Raw genomic sequence first — 24,075 nt, 5'->3', positions numbered from 1 at the left:
CACTTACTAGGTCTTTAGATATAAACAACTGTTAGTAATGAAATCTTACCTTCTACAGTTACTAGGTCTTTAGATATGAACAACTGTTAGTAATGAAATCTTACCTTCTACAATTATTAGGTCTTTAGATATAAACAACTGTTAGTAATGAAATCTTACCTTCTACACTTACTAGGCCTTTAGATATAAACAACTGTTAGTAATGAAATCTTACCTTCTACAATTATTAGGTCTTTAGATATAAACAACTGTTAGTAATGAAATCTTACCTTCTACAATTACTAGGTCTTTAGATATGAACAACTGTTAGTAATGAAATCTTACCTTCTACAATTATTAGGTCTTTAGATATAAACAACTGTTAGTAATGAAATCTTACCTTCTACACTTACTAGGTCTTTAGATATAAACAACTGTTAGTAGTGAAATCTTACCTTCTACAGTTACTAGGTCTTTAGATATAAACAACTGTTAGTAATGAAATCTTACCTTCTACAATTATTAGGTCTTTAGATATAAACAACTGTTAGTAATGAAATCTTATCTTCTACAATTATTAGGTCTTTAGATATAAACAACTGTTAGTAATGAAATCTTACCTTCTACACTTACTAGGTCTTTAGATATAAACAACTGTTAGTAATGAAATCTTATCTTCTAAAATGAAATGATCCGGAAGTGTTACCATTTTAACTTCTAAATTTTCTTGGTACAGTTGAATGGGAATATCACTGAGGTGAACCTCACAGAGTACGCAGCAGACCTCCGTGCCATTTCTTCTGATCTAGTGGGAGTAGAGGTAAGTAAGCACTTAAAAATTCCAAATATTTGATATTGTAATTAGCAATGTACATATGTTTACCTTACAACCAATATAAAATAGTGTATGAGATTCAAACTCATATTTTAGTGACAGATCAAGTCTCCAACCACAGTACCTAATGTGTGTATCAACAGATGCATATGCATTTATATGATAATAATGTATAAATTTGATACTAACTTCGTGAGGTGATATTTAAGTTATCATATATTTATATATAATCCCATGAAATCAATATTAGTTTTACGTCATAATGCTCCGAGTATGATTCCGCGGACTAATACAAATTCGAGCCGGTAGGCGAGAATTTGTAGTTCGCGGAATCATACGAGGAGCATTATGACGTAAAACTAACATTGATTTCATGGAATTATATATTTATCACATAACTAAGTATTTCCCCGTATTTTTCTAAAATTTTAAACCGTATTTTACGAATACTGTATCATTTCATCGCACTATATTCTTCATCGCGTATTAAAAATTGCGCCCAACAGCTACTATGCAAATTACATAATCGCGTGACCTGTCGCGAGGTCAAGCTTACATAGTATCGGTCGCGGTCATAGTGTTCTGTGGTTTCTCAACCAAAATTATCGGTTATAACCTTGCGATGTACATGTGATATCGAATTTACTTTAAAACGTTAGTAGAATTTGTCTGCATACGACTTTTGTGTCGTCATTTTAATCATATTTTCTCGGGTTGTGCAAGTTCGGAGATCTGAGCTCGACGGAAAATCGGAAGTAAGCTTGCCGGCTCAATAATCTACGTGATTTTTAAATGAAATAAAATGTATCAAATAAAAATAAAAGTACCTCTACGTATCAAACTCAACTTGGATACGTGTAACGTAATGTATGCATTTACGTTTTGAAAGCACGTAATTATTACGATAAACTTGATCGTAGCGTAGGATTGGCACGAACATTCGAACAGTACGGAGAAAAATAGTTCGGTAGAACAGGGGTGATATGCTCTGAAATCACCCCTGTTTGACGTCACACAGTAGAAGATATGCACGTATTTATGTGATAAATATATGTATATGACACTTGTCCTGTGTAACTGTACAAATACCTTGCAAAGTAAAGGACCAGAATGTATTTTTTGTCTTCGTTTCAACTTTGTTATTTACTTTGGTTGTATATCTGTGTACACCTCAAGAATTAGGCAGATATAAGAGTAGTAGATGAAACATTAGTTTTCTATTTCAATGTGAAGTAGAATTTGTTAAAGATGTCAGTTTTATTAGCACAACTGAACTGATAAGGTTCAGTAGTGCTGTAGATCTGGGGCAGTGTCTATCTGCCTGTGTGTGTGTCTCTGTGTATAGATGACATAAAGTGTACATGCAAAGGTTGATAACTTTTTTCGTAATTATGTTTATTTTGCCATAAAAATAAAGGAAATTGGGTTTGTAATAGCACAATATAATTCTAACATGAGAAATTGCACGAAAAATGAGGCACTCTCGGCTCAGCCACAGAGCACCTTCAGGTAAGTACCTCTCATTTGCATATGGATAGGACAGCGTTTGGAACATCGTGACGTCACTTGAGGAACACAAACACGTTCGTCAGTGTATCTTTACATGCAAAGCCATTATGGTCGAACCAGAAAGTCAACTTCACAACCCGTTTTCGCCAGAACCCGATGTTGAATATTGGTCAGATTCCTCATGCGTAGAGCAATACACTCCAGCATTAACATCTGATGGTGTGATTTAGCCATATTCATTTGAACCGACTGCTAGCAGTAACGATAGTTCCTCTGGCAGTGAATGAGTGAGGAAGGTGTGGTCAACCACAGAGACTGAATGACACTGCTTTATAAGGTTTTTTCTGATGTAAATTTCACAGAAAAATGTAGTTATGGCTAGTACACATTATATGTATACCTGTGTTTAAATATCCACCATGCAAGTTTAGTGCTTGTTTTCTGACTATGCCTTGCTGTCTTGTACCGCAACATGGACCATCCAGCATATTGTTTACATCCTAGTGAAGCCATGTTGTTTCCATAAAGTGAAGGCTGTTATCAGCGTCCTTTGTTGACCTAACTATTCAATGGGTGGAAAACAGCTCCCGCAGACAATCTAATCGAAACGAAAATTATCTAATATTTCCGTACCCATCGACATACAGAGATCGGATGAGAATGGCTTCAAGAGTTCCCCATAATATTCTCTCAAGTTGTTCAGATGTAGCATGTGTCGTAACAGTACATTCTATCTATGACCATTCAAAATCTTCGCAAAAGTAGACCCACAAATCCGTTAGAGCAGAACGTTTTGTTGGATAACCATCCCTCTTGAAAGCTATGTGTACATACACTTTATTTCATTTTTTACTGCGTTCATTACCATCCACACAGTGACATGAAGTGGTTTACGGCCCATGTTCACTGAAGCCGGCCGTACTGTGGTGTATTGCGTATTGTCTCCGACCATTTTTGTTTGAGTTTTTGATGGATAGACATGTCTTACATTGTGGAAGTTATTTGACCTGGGAGCATGAAGTGCTGACTGTACTTTGCTGTGTCCATCCACTTTTGACATGTGATTGGCATGACACAGTAATTGTTCAGGTAGACAAAACAATGGAAACAAAAATAGCAACATTATAATGAGCGTTGCGTCTTTTTACTTTGATACGATTGCGAATGTATGTACATGTGATGTATCACAATGAAAACGATCGACTCCCAGCAACATGGAAATCAAAACATACAATCGGACTACGTAGTTTCCAAAAAAATTGCTATCTTACTGAAAATATTTTATGAAGCTAACTTGCTTTCTTGAAAACATCATTTCAAATTATTTTATTTGTTTTCCTTTTTTTTGCTTTGATCATGGCTACACCGGTGGCGTGGAAACCCCCGGCCCCGGTAACATTTACCGACTTTCATTGTATGGCATCACTGTCCAGTTTTTATGCGTGGTTTCAACTGCCTTCACCCATTATTACCTACTCAGTTATATCACTCGGAAATGTGTGTAGGGTGATCGTTTCACAGTGGGTGCTGTCAATAAAACACCAAGGAACCATTGTTGTCAGAAGACTAAACTGGTACACCACAATATGTACAGTTACAGATAATACTATATGACAAGCGTAATTAGTAATTCATAAGTAAACATTACACAAAGGCTTAGAAGGCTTTTGTAATATGTGGGACCTCGACACCTTTCGTGAGCTGGCTGAGGTGCCGAAGTTAGTCGAAACACCGCAGGGGATTAAGGGAGCAAGTATTTTTGCGACTTTCTTGCCAATGTGCATAATATTTGGCAAAATAAATGTAATAATGAAAAAAATTATCAACCTTTGCATGTACACTTTAAACTCAAAAACTGCCTTGGTATTTGCTGGGGACATTACTCTTGGTGACTAGTTGGGAAATTCTTCAAAGCAAACTGATCACATCACAGATACCGGTGTGTATTTTGGGTAAAAAAAATATGATTTTTGGTCAAAAAACTTCAACTTAAAAACTAAAATCTGAAATTTGGTTGGAATGTTCTTATGGTATGTAAATTAAGATTTGTCCATGACTGGATGATTCCATCAGTAATATGCAAATTAGGGCTAACAATGTGTCTTTTTGGTCAAACATCCTTAATTCTAAAATTGAGCACATCAGACTGAAATTTAATGGGGATGTATCTGGGGTTGTATAGATGAAGATGTGTTAAGCATATAATGATCTCATCCATGATATGCAAATAAGAAGTAAAAATATGAATTTTGGTTAAACATTTATATCGCATAGTAATTCGGTGAGATGTTTCTGTAAGTTTTCTTCAAAAAAAAGAAAACATTTTGACACAACCAGGACCACGCCCTCAGCAACAACCAAATGCCACTATATTTTGGCCAGCTAACATGTGGTAGGCAAGTGAGTGAACATTCAAAAAATGTATGCAAATATCCCTAGCAACCATGACCACGCATACCAACAGCCAAACAGTGGTGTATTTAACAAATATATCAACAGGGATTCTTAGACAAGTGAACAAACATTCAAAAAGTGTATGCATATATACCTAGCAACAAGACCACACCCATAGTAACAGTCAAATGATCATGTATATTGCAAAGATAATGGGGATTAATAGACAAATGAACAAACATTCACAAAATGTATGCATATAGCAACATGACCACACCTAAGACAACAGCCAAATGATCGCATATATTGCAGAGATAATAACAGGGCCGGAGTGGCAACTGTGTAATCATTCAGCAAATGAACACCTATACCTAGCATGAATCAGCATGTGGATAAACATTTTTTACAATTGTACAGTTGTGCTACAACGCCATTGGTGCTATTTTTGTACACACAGGATACGATTGCAGAAGAATTGAATAAGACTGCTGATGACCTGGATAGAATTCAAGATGAATTAGTTGAACCTATGGAAAATAGTATTGTAAGTAAAATATTATTTTTACCTCATAAATTATTTGATAGTTATAGTACACATCAGAGGACATATACTGTTTTTATTAGGACAGTTTTGATTAAACCTTCTGTTATTTTGTCTGATATCGGATGGGTTAACCAAACCTTTCCTAATCAAAACAGTAAATGGCCTAGGACCTGTACTGTAATAAAGTTACATGTAAAGTCAACCTTGTTAGCTACAGCTCTGTAAGGTAACCTCTTATCCATTATCATGCTAATTACAAAATTCACTGTAGAAATCCCATCCCACGCATCTCGGCCAAATAGTCTGATGTTTTCCCCCAAAAGTTCAGTGTGTGAAAAGTGTCCTGTTAACTGAAAAATTGTCCGCTAACTGAAATAGAGAGCACAGGTGAAAGAATGGGGACAAGTCAGAGAGAAGTATAACTGATAGTTATAGTACATGTCAGAGGACATTTACTAGAACGAAGTTATACTTCAAATTTGACGAGTTTTTAGGTTTTTTCACCAGAAAGTCAACCTTGTTATCTACAGCTCTGTTATGTAACCTCTTGCCCATTATCATGTTAATTACAAAATTCACTATAGAAATCCCATCCTTGACTTCTCAGCCAAATAATCCAATGTTTTCCCCAAACGTTTAGTGTGAAATTCGCGAACCTAGCAAGGACTTGTTTTGTAACAAAACTTCAGCAGGGCTAAAGCCATCACAAATGTCTGTGTGCATGTGCAGTGTGTGTGTGTGTGTGTGTGTGTGTGTGCGTGCGTGCGTGCGTGTGTGTGTGTGTGACCCCATAACACATTACATGTACTTGCATTTGTAGGGTTCAAACTAAAAAACTAAAGATTAGTGACCTAGTGATCTTGTCAATGCCTCACCAAGGAGGCTAAGATCAAAGACGTACCTCATCGCATGATGTACATAAACTTGCTGGTACTGGTATATCTGATTCTACACAATTGTTCATTTTTAGCACAACTGAACTGAAGGTTCAGTAGTGCTATAGGCATGGCAAAGTGTCTGTCTGTCTGTCTGTCTGTCTGTGTGTGTGTATGTGTGTAAACAACTTACAGTCAAAAACTGCTGGACCGATTGCTTTGATATTTGGTGGTCATATTACTTCTGGTGTCTAGTTGGGAAATTGTTCAAATGAAAGTGATTGCATCAGGGATGTGGGTTTTGGGTCAAAAAATGTGATTTTTGGTCAAAAAACTTAAACTCAGAAACTACTGGGCAGATTGGTGCGAAATTTGGTGGGAACATTCTTAAGGGGGTGTAAAGTAAGATTTGTTCATGACGGGATGATTCCATCAGTGATATGCAAATTAGGGCTGAAAATGTGTCTTTTTGGTTAAAAATCTATAATTCCAAAACCACTGAGCAGATTGGGCTGAAATTTAATGGAAATGCATTTAGGGATGTGTGGACGAAGATATGTTAAGCATACCATGATTCCATGAGTGATATGGAATTAAGGTGTAAAAATGTGAATTTTGGTCAAAAACTTATATCTCAAAAAATACTAAGTGAATGAGTTTGAAACTTGGTGAGATGTTTCTAGAAGTGTTATTCTTTGTCATTGCTTTTCCTCAAAAATCTTCAACTCTGAAATTACCCAGTAGATTGAGCTTAACTTTGTTGAGAATGTGTAGATTTGTCCTCATTAATAGCTGACACAGTGAGAACAGTACATTGTTAATTAACTATAATGTTTACTTTACTATTTCCTCTGGTGGTAAAGCCTGTAGCATGGCCAGTTTGGTTTATGACTGGATTATGTAATATATTGTAAGACAGCTGTTTCATCACCTACCCATATAAACTGAATGTAGCTGGCTTTTACAATATTACAATAAGACAACCAAGAAAGATAAACCTGTTACATTGGTATGACTTGGTTCCAAATTGATTTTGAAAAAAGTACAAAACCTTGTAGACACATCCCTTTAAAGTTTGATTAGGATGTTGCTATACTTGTCTTGTACACTTCCAACATAGGATGGCTGGATTATGATGATGGAAATTAGGTATGAAAATTTTGTTTTGGTTACAACTTTAAATCTTCAAAAAATTATATATCTATCATTGCCCTGAACATGAAGTTGTGCGGCAACGCAATATTTGCGCTATTTTTTGATATTTGCATATACATTTGAACCTGTGTAAGGAAATAGACCTGGAGAACAATAGGTCAATTTGGGAAGTGATTAGACATATTGTATTGTTACAGCATGTAATATTGACTGACACTAATAGAAATATTGTGTTGTTTACAGGACACAATGTTGGTTGACCTAGCCATTCTTAATGAAACTAACGAATTATTGCACGACTCCATTGATGATATAATTGATGAGGCCATTGAAGCTGAAGCTACACTGCAGTCTAATGCCACCGTAGACTTTATTGTGAAAGAGTTGAGTAACTACAGTGAAGAACTGCTGTATTACACAGACGAATATGTTGACTATTCTGTGCACCAGGTAGGATATATTAAATACATGTCTTAGTGTGTTTTAAATGATAAAAAGTATAGTTATATTGTGCTAGGTATTCTATCCCTTTAAATGACAGCTATACCAACAAAAACTCTGGTTCTTAGGCTCATTTTTCCTACGTAATATTTCACAATAAAGACAAGATAAATACATTATGTGTTTCATGTATTATGTTGATTATATTTCAAGTTGCTGTTTCCATGGTAATTTTTTACATATTCAAGCACATTTTGTAACTTTAATAGCCTTGAGGATCGCTTGATGCCAAATTTTTGATGGGCTTGCCGTTTAGACAGTGTCATCGTACACAGAAATAAACAACTCTACATACATACTATTACTAGTACATGTGACTCAACGTCTCGAAAGTTCGCGAAGGGAACGAGCTGTGATAAGCTGATCGTTAGAGTGTGGTTGCCACAATTTATATGACCTTCACCCTAATTGATCATAATAATATAATATACTATTACTCTGAAGAGGACGTTGTCAAAATCCACCAACGTGAAAGTTCAAAGCTAGTCTAAGGCCACATTGTGTGAAACTTACTGAAATGTAAAACCCGGAAATCACCGATGCATTGTCACACATCTGACGTGAACTCTCAAGTCTCGAAGATAGCGTGGTTCATTTTCGATGCACCAACTGTGTTGATTAAATTGTTTTATTTATGTAAACATCAAATGTTTGATTGGCAAAAACAATTAGCCTGCAATACTGTTAGATATTCGAGATTTGTATGTTTTTTACATTCATGATACTTGAAAAAAGTCATCTTATACATCGCCATCTGGTACAAGGCTGTAGGCTGTATTGTAACGTTTTAGCCGATTGCACTGGTCAAAATCAATGTGCATGAGTCCAGGTTGAAATTGGTGGTTTACATGCAAGGAGGTATTTTTTTCTTTTTATTGGTTATAACCAAATTTACCGAGTTTGATTGGTTTTGTACAACAACCAGTTTACCCAGCTGAGAGATCATGGCACGTCAGTCGTTGCATAGAGGCCTACTAGCCATATCTTATTTGCATAATGTAAAGACCTCTTCTGTTATCAACATACCTGTCAATCTTCTTTACGTAAGCAAATAAACATTCAGGAATGAAACAATATAAAACACACATCATGATAAAGTTCATGTCATTTTTTAGTCCCCACCGGACGAAGTCCGGGACGGGGACTTATGGATTGGGTTCCGTCTGTCCGTCCGTCCGTCCGTCCGTCCATCCGTCCAGAGCTGTTTCTTGGAGATGCCTGGACCGATTTTTTTCAAACTTGGTACAGGGGCAACATACAATGACATACATTTGCACGTCAATTTGTTTCATGATACAATCCAATATGGCCGCCTAGCAGCCATTTTGTTTGCAAATTTTCCCTGTAACTCAGACATGCTTGAACAGATCTCATTCAAAGTTGGTATTAGGACAGTGTTCTATGACATACATGTGCACATCCATTTTCGTCGTGATATGATCCAATATGGCTGCCTGGCAGCCATTTTGTTTGTGAATTTTCCATGTCCAAAGCCATAACTCAGACATGCTTGAACAGATCTCATTCAAAGTTGGTATTAGGACAGTGTTCTATGACATACATGTTCATATCCATTTTCATCGTGATACAATCCAATATGGCTGACTGGCAGTGGTTTTGTTGGCGCAGTTTTCATGTCCAAAGCCATAACTCAGACATGCTTGAACAGGTCTCATTCAAAGTTCATCCAAATCAGAGTAGTGATATCAAGAAAATGACAACATAAACTGCCAGTTCCTTAAAACCCAATCATAGCGGAGACTATGTCATTCTCAATGGCTTGTTCCTTTCAAGTTTATTGGTGGAAAAAATAAATGATTTTCAAAAAATATTTTAACCAAATGACGGAACATACCATGAAGCTCATAATGAGCAAAAAAAATAAAATGACCAAAATTCGCCAACGAACCTGCATCTCACCCTTAAAGTCTATACAGAAATAGTTGGTTCTGAACAAAAATTGATATGTTTCATTCCACCAATGAAATAGTATTAAATTAGGGCAATGGGATTCAAACATTGCTGGGTGAATGTGTTAGACAATGTATGTTTTGCTAATGACGAACATGTAGTTTACTTTTATATCTTCTAAAACCTTTGTGCAGGAGAGAAGGAAAGGCTTGTGTTGTACATAAATTTGTATAAACAATTTAGACAGAAACTTATTTGAAAACATTTTGATACAGTGTAGTCATACCAGTAGGATAGAGATAGATCATTCCAACATGTCTGTTTGATTGTCTGTCTGTCTGTCTGTCTGTCTGTCTGTCTGTCTGTATGTCTGTCTGTTTCTCTGTTTTGTCTGTCTGTCTGATTGTCTGTCTGTCTGTCTGCCCACCCATCCATCTATCCAGTTGTGTCTGTCTGTCTGTCTGTCTGTCTGTCTGTCTGTCCATCCATCCATGTGTGTGTGTCTGTGTCTGTCTGTCTGTCCATCCATCTATACATTTGTCTCTGTCCATCCATCCATCCATCCATCCATTTGTCTCTGCCCGTCCGTCCATCCGTCCGTCCGTATGTCTGTCTGTCTGTCTGTCTGTCTGTCTGTCTGTCTGTCTGTCTGTCTGTCTGTCAGTGTTTGTCCATCCATCTGTCCATTTGTCTATCTCTCTGTCTGTCTGTATGTCTGTCTGCATGTAATCTACATTTTACTTTGATGGTACACTTATCAGTCATTGATTTCAAAAACAAGTTACTTTTCAGAATGCCATTTGTATGTTTCAAGTATGTGTCACTTTGAAATTGCAGATTATGGAAGAAGCAGGTCGTTGTAAACCAATCCGAACAGTATATGATTCAGCTGTGGTAGCTTTATGTGACTATGCTTTAGATTCATTGGTGAGTATTTTCACTGATCCAGTATGTTATCATTAGCACCTCGTAATGTAGTGCTTTGTTACTGATCCAGTGTGTTATCATTAGCACCTAGTAACGTAGTGATTTGTCATTGATCCAGTGTGTTATCATTAGCAACTAGTAATGTAGTGATTTGTCACTGATCCAGTGTGTTATCATTAGCACCTAGTAATGTAGTGATTTGTCACTGATCCAGTGTGTTATCATTATCACCTAGTAATATAGTGATTTGTTACTGATCCAGTGTTATCATTAGCAACTAGTAACGTAGTGATTTGTCACTGATCCAGTGTTATCATTAGCACCTAGTAATGTAGTGATTTGTCACTGATCCAGTGTGTTATTAGTAGTAACTAGTAATGTAGTGATTTGTCACTGATCCAGTGTGTTATCATTAGCAACTAGTAACGTAGTGATTTGTCACTGATCCAGTGTGTTGTCATTAGCACCTAGTAACGTAGTGATTTGTCACTGATCCAGTATGTTATTATTAGCACCTAGTAATGTAGTGCTTTGTCACTGATCCAGTATGTTGTCATTATCAACTAGTAATGTAGTGATTTGTCACTGATCCAGTATGTTGTCATTATCACCTAGTAATTTAGTGATTTGTCACTGATCCAGTATGTTGTCATTATCAACTAGTAATTTAGTGATTTGTCACTGATCCAGTGTGTTATTAGTAGCAACTAGTAATTTAGTGATTTGTCACTGATCCAGTATGTTGTCATTATCACCTAGTAATTTAGTGATTTGTCACTGATCCAGTATGTTGTCATTATCAACTAGTAATGTAGTGATTTGTCACTGATACAGTATGTTGTCATTATCACCTAGTAATTTAGTGATTTGTCACTGATCCAGTGTGTTATTAGTAGCAACTAGTAATTTAGTGATTTGTCACTGATCCAGTGTGTTATCATTAGCAACTAGTAATGTAGTGATTTGTCACTGATCCAGTGTGTTATCATTAGCACCTAGTAATGTAGTGCTTTGTCACTGATCCAGTGTGTTATTATTAGCAACTAGTAATGTAGTGATTTGTTACTGATCCAGTGTGTTGTCATTATCAACTAGTAATGTAGTGATTTGTGACTGATCCAGTGTGTTATCATTAGCACCTAGTAATGTAGTGCTTTGTTACTGATCCAGTGTGTTATCATTAGCACCTAGTAACATAGTGATTTGTCACTGATCCAGTGTGTTATCATTGGCACCTAGTAATGTATTGATTTGTCACTGATCCAGTGTGTTATCATTAGCACCTAGTAATGTAGTGATTTGTTACTGATCCAGTGTGTTATCATTAGCACCTAGTAATGAAGTGATTTGTTACTGATCCAGTGTGTTATCATTAGCACCTAGTAACATAGTGATTTGTCACTGATCCAGTGTGTTGTCATTAGCACCTAGTAATGTATTGATTTGTCACTGATCCAGTGTGTTATCATTAGCAACTAGTAATGTAGTGATTTGTTACTGATCCAGTGTGTTATCATTAGCACCTAGTAACATAGTGATTTGTCACTGATCCAGTGTGTTGTCATTAGCACCTAGTAATGTATTGATTTGTCACTGATCCAGTGTGTTATCATTAGCAACTAGTAATGTAGTGATTTGTTACTGATCCAGTGTGTTGTCATTAGCAACTAGTAATGTAGTGATTTGTCACTGATCCAGTGTGTTATTATTAGCACCTAGTAATGTAGTGATTTGTCACTGATCCAGTGTTATCATTAGCAACTAGTAACGTAGTGATTTGTCACTGATCCAGTGTGTTGTCATTAGCACCTAGTAATGTAGTGATTTGTTACTGATACAGTGTGTTATTATTAGCACCTAGTAATGTAGTGATTTGTCACTGATCCAGTGTGTTATTATTAGCACCTAGTAATGAAGTGATTTGTTACTGATACAGTGTGTTATTATTAGCACCTAGTAATGTAGTGATTTGTTACTGATACAGTGTGTTGTCATTAGCACCTAGTAATGTAGTGATTTGTTACTGATACAGTGTGTTATTATTAGCACCTAGTAATGTAGTGATTTGTTACTGATCCAGTGTGTTATTATTAGCACCTAGTAATGTAGTGATTTGTTACTGATCCAGTGTGTTATTATTAGCACCTAGTAATGTAGTGATTTGTCATTGATCCAGTGTGTTCTCATTAGCACCTAGTAATGTAGTGATTTGTCACTGATCCAGTGTGTTGTCATTAGCACCTAGTAATGTAGTGATTTGTCACTGATACAGTGTGTTATCATTAGCAACTAGTAATGTAGTGATTTGTCACTGATCCAGTGTGTTATCATTAGCACCTAGTAATGAAGTGATTTGTTACTGATCCAGTGTGTTATCATTAGCACCTAGTAATGAAGTGATTTGTTACTGATCCAGTGTGTTATCATTAGCACCTAGTAACGTAGTGATTTGTCACTGATCCAGTGTGTTGTCATTAGCACCTAGTAACGTAGTGATTTGTCACTGATCCAGTATGTTATTATTAGCACCTAGTAATGTAGTGCTTTGTCACTGATCCAGTATGTTGTCATTATCAACTAGTAATGTAGTGATTTGTCACTGATCCAGTATGTTGTCATTATCACCTAGTAATTTAGTGATTTGTCACTGATCCAGTATGTTGTCATTATCAACTAGTAATTTAGTGATTTGTCACTGATCCAGTGTGTTATTAGTAGCAACTAGTAATTTAGTGATTTGTCACTGATCCAGTATGTTGTCATTATCACCTAGTAATTTAGTGATTTGTCACTGATCCAGTATGTTGTCATTATCAACTAGTAATGTAGTGATTTGTCACTGATACAGTATGTTGTCATTATCACCTAGTAAGTTAGTGATTTGTCACTGATCCAGTGTGTTATTAGTAGCAACTAGTAATTTAGTGATTTGTCACTGATCCAGTGTGTTATCATTAGCAACTAGTAATGTAGTGATTTGTCACTGATCCAGTGTGTTATCATTAGCACCTAGTAATGTAGTGCTTTGTCACTGATCCAGTGTGTTATTATTAGCAACTAGTAATGTAGTGATTTGTTACTGATCCAGTGTGTTGTCATTATCAACTAGTAATGTAGTGATTTGTGACTGATCCAGTGTGTTATCATTAGCACCTAGTAATGTAGTGCTTTGTTACTGATCCAGTGTGTTATCATTATCAACTAGTAATGTATTGATTTGTCACTGATCCAGTGTGTTATCATTAGCACCTAGTAATGTAGTGATTTGTTACTGATCCAGTGTGTTATCATTAGCACCTAGTAATGAAGTGATTTGTTACTGATCCAGTGTGTTATCATTAGCACCTAGTAACATAGTGATTTGTCACTGATCCAGTGTGTTGTCATTAGCACCTAGTAATGTATTGATTTGTCACTGATCCAGTGTGTTATCATTAGCAACTAGTAATGTAGTGATTTGTTACTGATCCAGTGTGTTATCATTAGCACCTAGTAACATAGTGATTTGTCACTGATCCAGTGTGTTGTCATTAGCACCTAGTAATGTATTGATTTGTCACTGATCCAGTGTGTTATCATTAGCAACTAGTAATGTAGTGATTTGTTACTGATCCAGTGTGTTGTCATTAGCAACTAGTAATGTAGTGATTTGTCACTGATCCAGTGTGTTATTATTAGCACCTAGTAATGTAGTGATTTGTCACTGATCCAGTGTTATCATTAGCAACTAGTAACGTAGTGATTTGTCACTGATCCAGTGTGTTGTCATTAGCACCTAGTAATGTAGTGATTTGTTACTGATACAGTGTGTTATTATTAGCACCTAGTAATGTAGTGATTTGTCACTGATCCAGTGTTATTATTAGCACCTAGTAATGTAGTGATTTGTCATTGATCCAGTGTGTTCTCATTAGCACCTAGTAATGTAGTGATTTGTCACTGATCCAGTGTGTTGTCATTAGCACCTAGTAATGTAGTGATTTGTCACTGATACAGTGTGTTATCATTAGCAACTAGTAATGTAGTGATTTGTCACTGATCCAGTGTGTTATCATTAGCACCTAGTAATGAAGTGATTTGTTACTGATCCAGTGTGTTATCATTAGCACCTAGTAATGAAGTGATTTGTTACTGATCCAGTGTGTTATCATTAGCACCTAGTAACGTAGTGATTTGTCACTGATCCAGTGTGTTATCATTAGCACCTAGTAATGAAGTGATTTGTCACTGATCCAGTGTGTTACCATAATAATGTACCTGCCAGTAATATCAAAAAGAAATCGTGGAAAGTAATGGCAATGTTGAGCATTTTGACTCATATTTCAAACATAGCAGAACCAGATGTAGACTTGCATTGTCATGACATAAAATGACCACAGTATAAATTCCATATTTGTTGTTCAACTTGGCTTGTGTATTGTACATGGATAGTAATTCTGTGCATGTAATAAAAAAACCTCAGAAAATACATTGAGGTCTGGACTGAGTTGCATAAAGTTTCCATATTTGACTATATTGCAGCATTTGATATGGTTCACTCTGGGATGGTGTGTATTCTTCTACATACCAAGCATAATCTTTGCTGTCAAGTTAGCCAAATACTACCGGATCATGACAGTGGATGCTGATCAAATACCAAAGAAGAAAGGCAAGAAAAAGAAAAAGAAGAAAGATGATGTTGAAAACCTGGCTATGAAAGATATGAATGGTACTACAGACAACACACCAGATGGAGGTTTAGGTGATACAACTGTTACTATTACCATACCTAGTTCTAATGTTATTAATAATGATGAATATCAAAATATGCCAGAAAATTCTATATTAATAGGTAGAAGAGGAAGAAGGTATAAATTAACTTATATTCCAGAAGAGGAACATGGCAATAAAAGTTTTGTACCTGTACTTCAAGAGGCATACTGTTAAGAATTCATGTCAGCAGAAATAATGATTGCAAAGAGTTGACAAATTAGGACTTTACTTACTTCATATGTTGTGTCTAATTATGGATTTAATATTTACAGTCCAAGACATTATATAGTACAAGAAATTTAACGCAAGAGTTCGTACTAAAAGTATATTTGCACTAAAAGAGAGACTTTTTTTCTGACCAATCTGACAACAGTTTGTCTTATTTCACCTTAAATGAATTGCTGCTTAGTGCTGTAGTGTATTTGATCTAATGTACAAGAGAGTAGTTCACGATTACATGTGTTTCACTTAAATAACAATTCATGGGTAGTCTTTAAACGTGTGCTAATACAGGAAGTAGAAATAGGAATTACAGACACTAAAATAGGAGCTGTGGTCACATTATCTATGTATAAAAAGTTATTGCTCACACACATTGAATACAATCTAAAGGCCATGATAACATTATGTAAATAATAAGAATAAATATCCTGACCTTCCTCGTATTTTAATTCTTATATGTATTTGTTTTTTTAGAATTCTAACTTAGAATTCATAAATTAGAGAGCAAATTTAGAAACCCATGATGAAAATATAAGATGGTGCAAACCTTGCAAAGAACCATTGCCTTGATGTAAGCTACATAATGCAACTTTGAGATTGTTTTACATATAACACATCTCTGCCATTATCCTTTATTTTGTTGATCATTGTAGTTAGGATTTTGTAAGAGGCTGACAAATCAAAAAACTCTTTTTAATTCTCATTTGCTATTGACAAGTTACATGTGCTTACTTACAAATCAAACATTCTTCCAGACTCTTGCATTATATTTCACATTGTCTTCATTTAAGGGTTTTTAGTACAACTGGACCGAGAAGTTCAGTAGTGCTTTAGAGATCTGAAAGTGTCTCTGTCTGTGTGTGTGTGTGTGTGTGTGTGTGTGTGTGTGTGTGTGTGTGTGTGTGTGCTCGTGTGTGTGCGTGCGTGCGTGCGCGCGCATGTGTGTTTGTGAGTGTGCTCGTGTGTGTGCGTGCGTGCGTGTGCGCACATGTGTGTGTGTGAGTGTGCGTGCATGTGTGCGTGTGTGTGTGTGTGAGTGCGCGTGTGTGCATGCATGCGTGCGTGTGTGCGTGTGTGTGTGTTTGTGTGTGTGTGTGTGGACGACTTCTGTCAAAAACTGCCAGGCCGATTCATTTGGTATTTGATGGTGACATTACTTGTGGTGTCTAGTTGGAAAATTGTTAACGGCAAAATAATTGCATCACAGGTGTCAAAAAATTTTATTTTTGGTCAAAAAACTTAAACTCAAAAACAACTGGGCAGATTGATCTGAAATATGGTTCTTAGGGGTGTGTAGATTAAGATTTGTTCATGACGTGATTCCTTTTTTGCTCAAAAAATCTTTAATTCCAAAATTGCTGAACAGATTGGGCTGAAATTTAATGGGATGCATTTGGGGGTGTGAAGATAAAGAAGTATTAAGTATGTAATGATTTCATCAGCAATAGCCAAATTAGTTGTAAATTTGGGAATTTTGGTCATAAAGTTACATGTATATCTCAAGAAGGATGGATTTGGGGGTGTGAAGATAAAGAAGTATTAAGTATGTAATGATCTCATCAGCAATAGCCAAATTAGATGTAAATTTGGGAATTTTGGTCATAAACTTACATGTATATCTCAAGAAGTACTTGGTCGATGGGGCAGAAATTTGGTGAGATGTTTCTGGACATCCTATTCTGCAGATGTTGTGTAAAAAAAATTTGACACAATTGGCCCCAGCAACCGTGACCATGCCCTTAGCAACAATCAATGTGAGAATATTTTTATAAAATAATATCATCTGGTAGGCAAGTGAGTAAACAATAAAAGAATGTATGCAAAAAAGACCATGCAAATAGCAACAGCCAAATGATGCTATATATCGCAAAGATAACAGATTCATAGACAAAAGAACAAACATTCAAAAGATTTATGCAAATATGTCTATGAACAAGACCATGCCCATAGCAACAGCCATGTTATGTATATTGTAAAGATAACAACAGGGATTAATAGTAGCCATGTAAGGCACTTTTTTAAAAGCATCTTTTGCTTATCAAACCTGTAGTAGTTGGATAGATCTCATTTAAAGTTAAAATTAAAGATAAAAATAACACTTGAATGACTAAAGTCGGCCAAGAACTTTTGAAGATACAGATTTGTAAAGAATTAAATTTCTGAATTTTTTTCTGCCATGACCTCCAAATTGTGAACAATTACATTTCTCTCAACTTTGTGATATGATTTAAACAAGAAAATGACATTTCTAGACAAAGTTATCTTATTTACACATAGAAAAAGTGTTTGTGAACTGAAAGAAGGAGGTACTGTAGTAACCATCTATCTTAAATATGAATACAGGTACATGGAAATCACGAGTTTTGCTAAAATCAGTAATTGTTGAAAACTGTTTGCTGAAAAGTCCCATTAATTATGTATGCATATTTCTTGTAAAGCACTTTCTATAAATGCTATCATCATGAAATTTCAGATTTTTATGTTTCAAAGGGTGCAGAATCTGATGGTGTCATAGAAATCTGAATACAGATCCGCCATTTCCAAAATTATGCAAATTAGGCGGGGCTAATTATGCATATGTTTGCAAAAATTATGAAAGAGAAAAAGTACACTAGTCTTCATTAAATTTTCTTTCATACCATGCACCATATGGTACCAACTGCAATGTACATAGGTCACCATTCTGATTTCAAATGCAGGTTGCAATGTATCCCTGAATACAGGTGATAGACCCCAGAGAAAATAATGAAAATTTAAACATATTTTTTTTTTTTTTTTTTTTTTTTTTTTTTTATAAATAATTTTTGTGCTGGGAATTCCTCCCAGATTTTCTGTTATGCAGGCAAATATACACAAACAAACAAACAAACACAAATGCTACAGAGATCCATTCGGGTTTGGGACTACGTGACAGGGCTATGTAGCACGCTCTATATCACGTTGCTGTGGAACTGTCAAGGCTTTCCCAGTCAGTCCACAGGCTATCCCAGAGTCAACCAGGCCAGGCAAACATAGCACCTGCGGGCTCCGTGTGAGTAATCATCCCCGACTTTTCGAGTCATTACTCCAGGAGTCCCCCCAAATTCGCACTCGTCTTGTGAGTGAGACACGGCTGAGTGATACAGCCTACCCATCGAGTCTGTAGAACACCCACCCTGGGTTTGGGTCAGTCACAGAAAAATCCCCCGTTTCCAGTGGGATTCGAACCCGTGACCTCCCGACTGCTAATCCTGTGCGCTAACCACTACCCTACAGGGAGCCGGAACATATTTTTTCATGTCATAGTAATAAAGAACAAAACCATCTTTCTGCTCATTTTCATCACCAAAAGGAATATATTCATCCTTTTAAACCACTTTCAGGCCATTCAGAAGTACTGGTGTCATCGCATCATGTGGCTGCCATTTTGATCAGTAATCACTGACTCGACACCCATGCACATACTTCCACAAAGATGGTTCGCTTGGAAAAAAAAACTCGTAAAGACAGAGGACTCGCTCAATCAAAATCAGTAATAAATACATAATTCTGTAAAAGAAACACTAAATTTCATCTCAGAGGTATCGTTTATCTGATATTCCTGGTGGTTTTGGTCCAAAATCGACTTGAAAGTTTTAAATTGTCTCCTAATGGTGGATAACAGCAGAGAATCAACAGGACAAGGCTATGACCCATCGCAAACTTCAAAGACCTTTCAAACAAGGGGTCATATGTCCAGATAGGGTGACCCAGTTCTTGGAGGCATGCGAAAATGGCCACTTTTTAGCTTTGTGCACACTTGAACAAATCGCATTTTCAAGGGGTTTTTTGGTATTTTTTCTCATACCTACTCAAAACTAATTTTACAGTGAAAATGAACTTTTAAATATGAACAAAATGATGTAACAATTTTATTTATCAAAATCTGACCTCTCTGAGAGGAGGTATTGTCTTCTCAATGTCTGTGTTTGTGCTGTGGACACACATTAGCAGAATATTTTTCGGTGCAGCTGACATGGCTATTAATAGACAAATGAATAAACCATTCAGAAATGTGTGTAAATGTGTCTAGCAACAAGGCCCAGCCCATAGCAGCAGCCAAATTATCATGTATATTTCAAAGATAACAACTGGATAAACATTCAGCAAATGAACACCTATACCTCACATGGATCGCCATGTGAATCAACAGTTGTGCTACAACATTATTGGCCCTATTTTTACTGAATGGTAGCCATATTTGTAGTACATAATCACAATATTTAATACTGCATAACTAAACAACTTTAATCATAGACTCTATTCATAGACCATCAAAATTACGCTATTACTTACATATAATGCAGACACTTTGTAGCAATTATGTGTCGCTAATGTCTTTTAGATCATGTCTGCAGATAATGCAGAACCAGATAAACATACACATGTATTACTTTTGGTGTTCATATCACTATCAGTTTTCAGTCAATGGCAGCCATATTTGTAGTGAATAATCATGATTTACCTATTAACTCAAAAACTTAATACATGGAGACTACATGAAGTGTCTAACCCTATTTTGCCAGGTTTAAACTTTGTTTTTAGCTCCTGTATGGGAGCTGATGTCATGGCGATGCTCATATGAGAAGCACAACAGTCGAAATAATTTCAGCGGGGAATAGTGCCGGGCATTAGTCTTTGCACACGTGGACAATATCACCGCACGGGCAATAGTGTATTTAAAGAAGATCATGTGATTCGATTCTGACCAATGACAGCTTGTATAAGAATGTCTAGGTGTAATAATTCTTAAAGCCCAAGGTGCAACCAGGCTATGTGCCTACGCTACGGAAGTAGGTTGGCGCTTGTGCAACGGAATACGTTTGTTTATCTGGGGGGAGCATTTGGTAAATCCGACCCAGGTAGTTTATCAACATATTAGTGGCTGTTCACACATATTGGTTACATGTAGTTCTTGCCTAATCCAACAAGTCCCTTGTTATATTTTTTTTCAAGTGACAGTGTTTCTGTTATGTTTTTTTCCGGTGCGTGTGTACGGCCAGACACCCAGTCTGGGTGAAACACGTATTTCTATAAAGATATATACTATATAAAAATTATAGCCCGAGAAAATTATATTTTGAGGGACCTGTTCCAACACCATCCAAACACTGTGTCACAGTGACAATTTGTGTAATTGAAATTGTAAACTGATATTCTTGGCCAGGTACGAACTAACTTACTTGTATCATTTGTACAAGGTACTAGGTTACACTTACAGTTGCACACGTACACTAGCGTCGGCATTTGGTTGACCATTACGTAAATTTGAAAACACCAAAATTGTTAGATAGATGACAATTTTTTTTTACAGATTACATGTAGGTCATGTTTGGACAACATAATTGGGAAAACTTCAAAATTAACTTCACAAGTATCGCACGGACCAGAGCGGACTAAGGGAGCCTTCAGTATTTACAGGGGGGGGGGGGGGGGGCCGGAGGAAATCACACATGGTCTGTTAAGAAAAACATGACCCTCCCCCCCATTCTCCATTCCTAAAAAGTGACCCTCCCCTTTGTCCCATTTTGTAAAACATGACCCTCCCCATGGCAACTGCATGTACTGAATGTTAATCAATATTCCCATTATATGTATGTATACATACAAATTAAATGATTTTGACTCTGTCTTAGAAAGCAATATTTGTACATATACTACCATTGCAGGAGTTATATAGAAACGCCTGTGATCAGAACAAAAAAAGTCTACTTCTTATCACTATCAAATTAACAATCATTGATACAAAAACAACCCCTCTGATGTAGGTTCATGCACATACATGTACTTGTCTGTGGTTCACACGACTCTTTTATCAGTTTGTCTGTACCTGTGAAAGTTTGTCATGTTGTAACATAGCATTTGAGTGTAAGCTTATAAATGCAACGTAATAATCTGTCTGGTCCTAAAAATAAACTTTCAGTGTATAGATTATAGGTTGAGTTTTGGGCGAAAATCGTCAACACACATGACAATACAACAAAACATATATACGGCATTCAAGTCTGCAATGAATACAAGCTTACAACAGATGTGATCATGGAGTTTGTATTTTAGCAACTCAGCTTGTGTACGGTCCTTTTCGAAATCTCTTGAACTGATTTTGAAATCTAAACGACAGAAGTCTTCTGTGCAACTCATATTTAATTTTCCAGCCTTAAATAATGATCGTCAGGTTTGAGTACTTTCCTAATAAGCCGGTCCCACAACTGTTATACTTATAGCTGGGCTTGTGACCGGTAACCGGCTATTATCTACATCACTGCCTACTAGGTACATCAAAGACACAACTACTTGACAGAAAACACTTCAATTTGGCATGCACACAAAAAGTTGTAGAATGAAATTGTGATTTACCAAGGAATGTAGCAACCCAGAATGTATATTGATCAAACTGAGGAACAGAGAAACATTTTGGTTTCATTGTAATGTCATTCTATTTTTACCTCCCGTAAGGGTACGGGAGGTATTAAAAGGGGAATGTCTGTCTGTGTGTCTGTCTGTGTGTCTGTGTCATCATTTTCTAAAAATCGGCTGGCTCAATTTTAATGAAATTTGGAATATATAATCTTTAGGGTAATGGCTAGACCTGATTAGGTTTTGAGCCAGATCTGTTAATGTTTAATTAGAGAAATTTGCATAGTAATGAAATCAACTAATTATGCAATATCTTAAGACTGCATACTTCAATTTCAATATAATTTAGTGTATTCGTTAAACAAAACAACATACATTTGTCCTATAAAATTCGTTGATGTACCTTACAGCATTAATGAATAATTTGCATAATTAATTATTTTTAGCACAACTGAACTGAGGTTCAGTAGTGCTATAGGGATCGCCCGGCGTCTGTCTGTCTGTGTGTGTGTATGTGTGTAAACAACTTAAAGTCAAAAACTGCTGAACCGATTGCCATGATATTTGGTGGGTCCATTACCTTGGGTGTCTAGTTGGGAAATTGTTCAAATCAAAATGATCGCATCACAGGTGTGTGATTTGGGTCAAAAAATGTGATTTTCCTTCAAAATCTTCTTTGTTCTCAGTGAACACCATGAGGGGATGTGTTAGGTAACTTTATATAATCACTGGGCAAAGTTCATATGCACATTCTAAATCCAGTTATTACAATAGGTTATGTAAATAAGACTGGTAAATATGCCCTTTCTTTCTTGGTGGAAATTTTACTAAGTTTGAAATGAAAATGCAAGAGGGTGATCATTGATTTGGGTAAAAAAACATGATTTTTAGCACAACTGAACTGAGGTTCAGTAGTGCTATAGGGATCGCCCGGCGTCTGTCTGTCTGTCTGTCTGTCTGTCTGTGTGTGTGTGTGTGTGTGTGTGTATGTGTGTAAACAACTTAAAGTCAAAAACTGCTGAACCGATTGCCATGATATTTGGTGGGTCCATTACCTTGGGTGTCTAGTTGGGAAATTGTTCAAATCAAAATGATCGCATCACAGGTATGTGATTTGGGTCAAAAATGTGATTTTTGGTCAAAAAACTTAAACTCACAAACTACTGGGCAGATTGGTGCAAAATTTGGTGGGAAGATTCTTTAGGGGGTGTAAAGTAAGATTTGTTCATGACATGATGATTCCATCAGTGATATGCAAATTAGGGCTAAAAATGTGTCTTTTTGGTTAAAAATCTATAATTCCAAAACCACTGAGCAGATTGGGCTGAAATTTGATGGGGATGCATCTAGGGATGTATGGACGAAGATATATTAAGCATACAATGATTCCATGAGTGATATGCAAATTAGGTGTAAGAATGTTCATTTTTGGTCAAAAACTTATATCTCAAAAAGTACTTGGTCAATGAGTCTGAAACTTGGCGAGATGTTTCTGAAACTGTTATTCTGCAGATTTTCTTCAAAATATTTTGACAAAATTGGCCCTAGCGACCATGACCACGCCCTTTAGCAACAACCAAATGGCAGTATATTTTGGTCAAATAACAACATCATCTGGTAGGCAAGTGAGTAAACATTCAAAAAATGTGTGCAAATACCCTAGCAACCATGACCACGCCCATAGCAACAGCCAAACAGTGGTGTATTTCACAAAGATAACAACAGGGTTTAATAGACAATTGAATAAACATTCAAAAAATATATGTAAATTTGCATAGCAACAAGACCACACCCATAGCAACAGCCAAATAATCACGTATTTTGCAAAGATAACAACAGGAATAGAAAGACAAATGAATAAACATTCAAAAAATGTATACAAATACCCTAGTAACCATGACCACGCCCATGGCAACAGCCAAACGGTGGTGTATTTCACAAAGATAACAAGACAATTGAATAAACATTCAAAAAATGTATTTAAATTTGCCTAGCAACAAGACCATGCCCATAGCAACAGCCAAATGATCACGTGTATTGCAAAGACAATATCAGGAATTCATACACAAGTGAACAAAAACATACATAAATGTATG

The 24,075-nt window shown here is 36.2% G+C and overlaps 1 protein-coding gene across 6 annotated transcripts in view; it reads left to right on the top strand.

Annotated features, from left to right (window-relative positions):
- LOC144446079 (prominin-1-A-like) overlaps positions 1-24,075 on the top strand; it is a 205,878-nt gene that overhangs the window by 124,734 nt on the left and 57,069 nt on the right. For all 6 annotated transcript variants that reach the window (XM_078135771.1, XM_078135770.1, XM_078135772.1 and 3 more), the window contains exons 15-19: positions 716-799; positions 5,175-5,261; positions 7,535-7,741; positions 10,541-10,630; positions 15,152-15,371. In XM_078135771.1, coding sequence (XP_077991897.1) covers positions 716-799; positions 5,175-5,261; positions 7,535-7,741; positions 10,541-10,630; positions 15,152-15,371 — 688 coding nt within the window. The remainder of the gene's footprint in view (positions 1-715; positions 800-5,174; positions 5,262-7,534; positions 7,742-10,540; positions 10,631-15,151; positions 15,372-24,075) is intronic.

This window comes from Glandiceps talaboti, chromosome 15 (genome assembly GCF_964340395.1).
Source record: "Glandiceps talaboti chromosome 15, keGlaTala1.1, whole genome shotgun sequence".
Classification (NCBI taxonomy): domain Eukaryota; kingdom Metazoa; phylum Hemichordata; class Enteropneusta; family Spengelidae; genus Glandiceps; species Glandiceps talaboti.
Note: the sequence above shows the minus strand (reverse complement) of the source record. Positions and strands in the feature narration are given on the sequence as shown.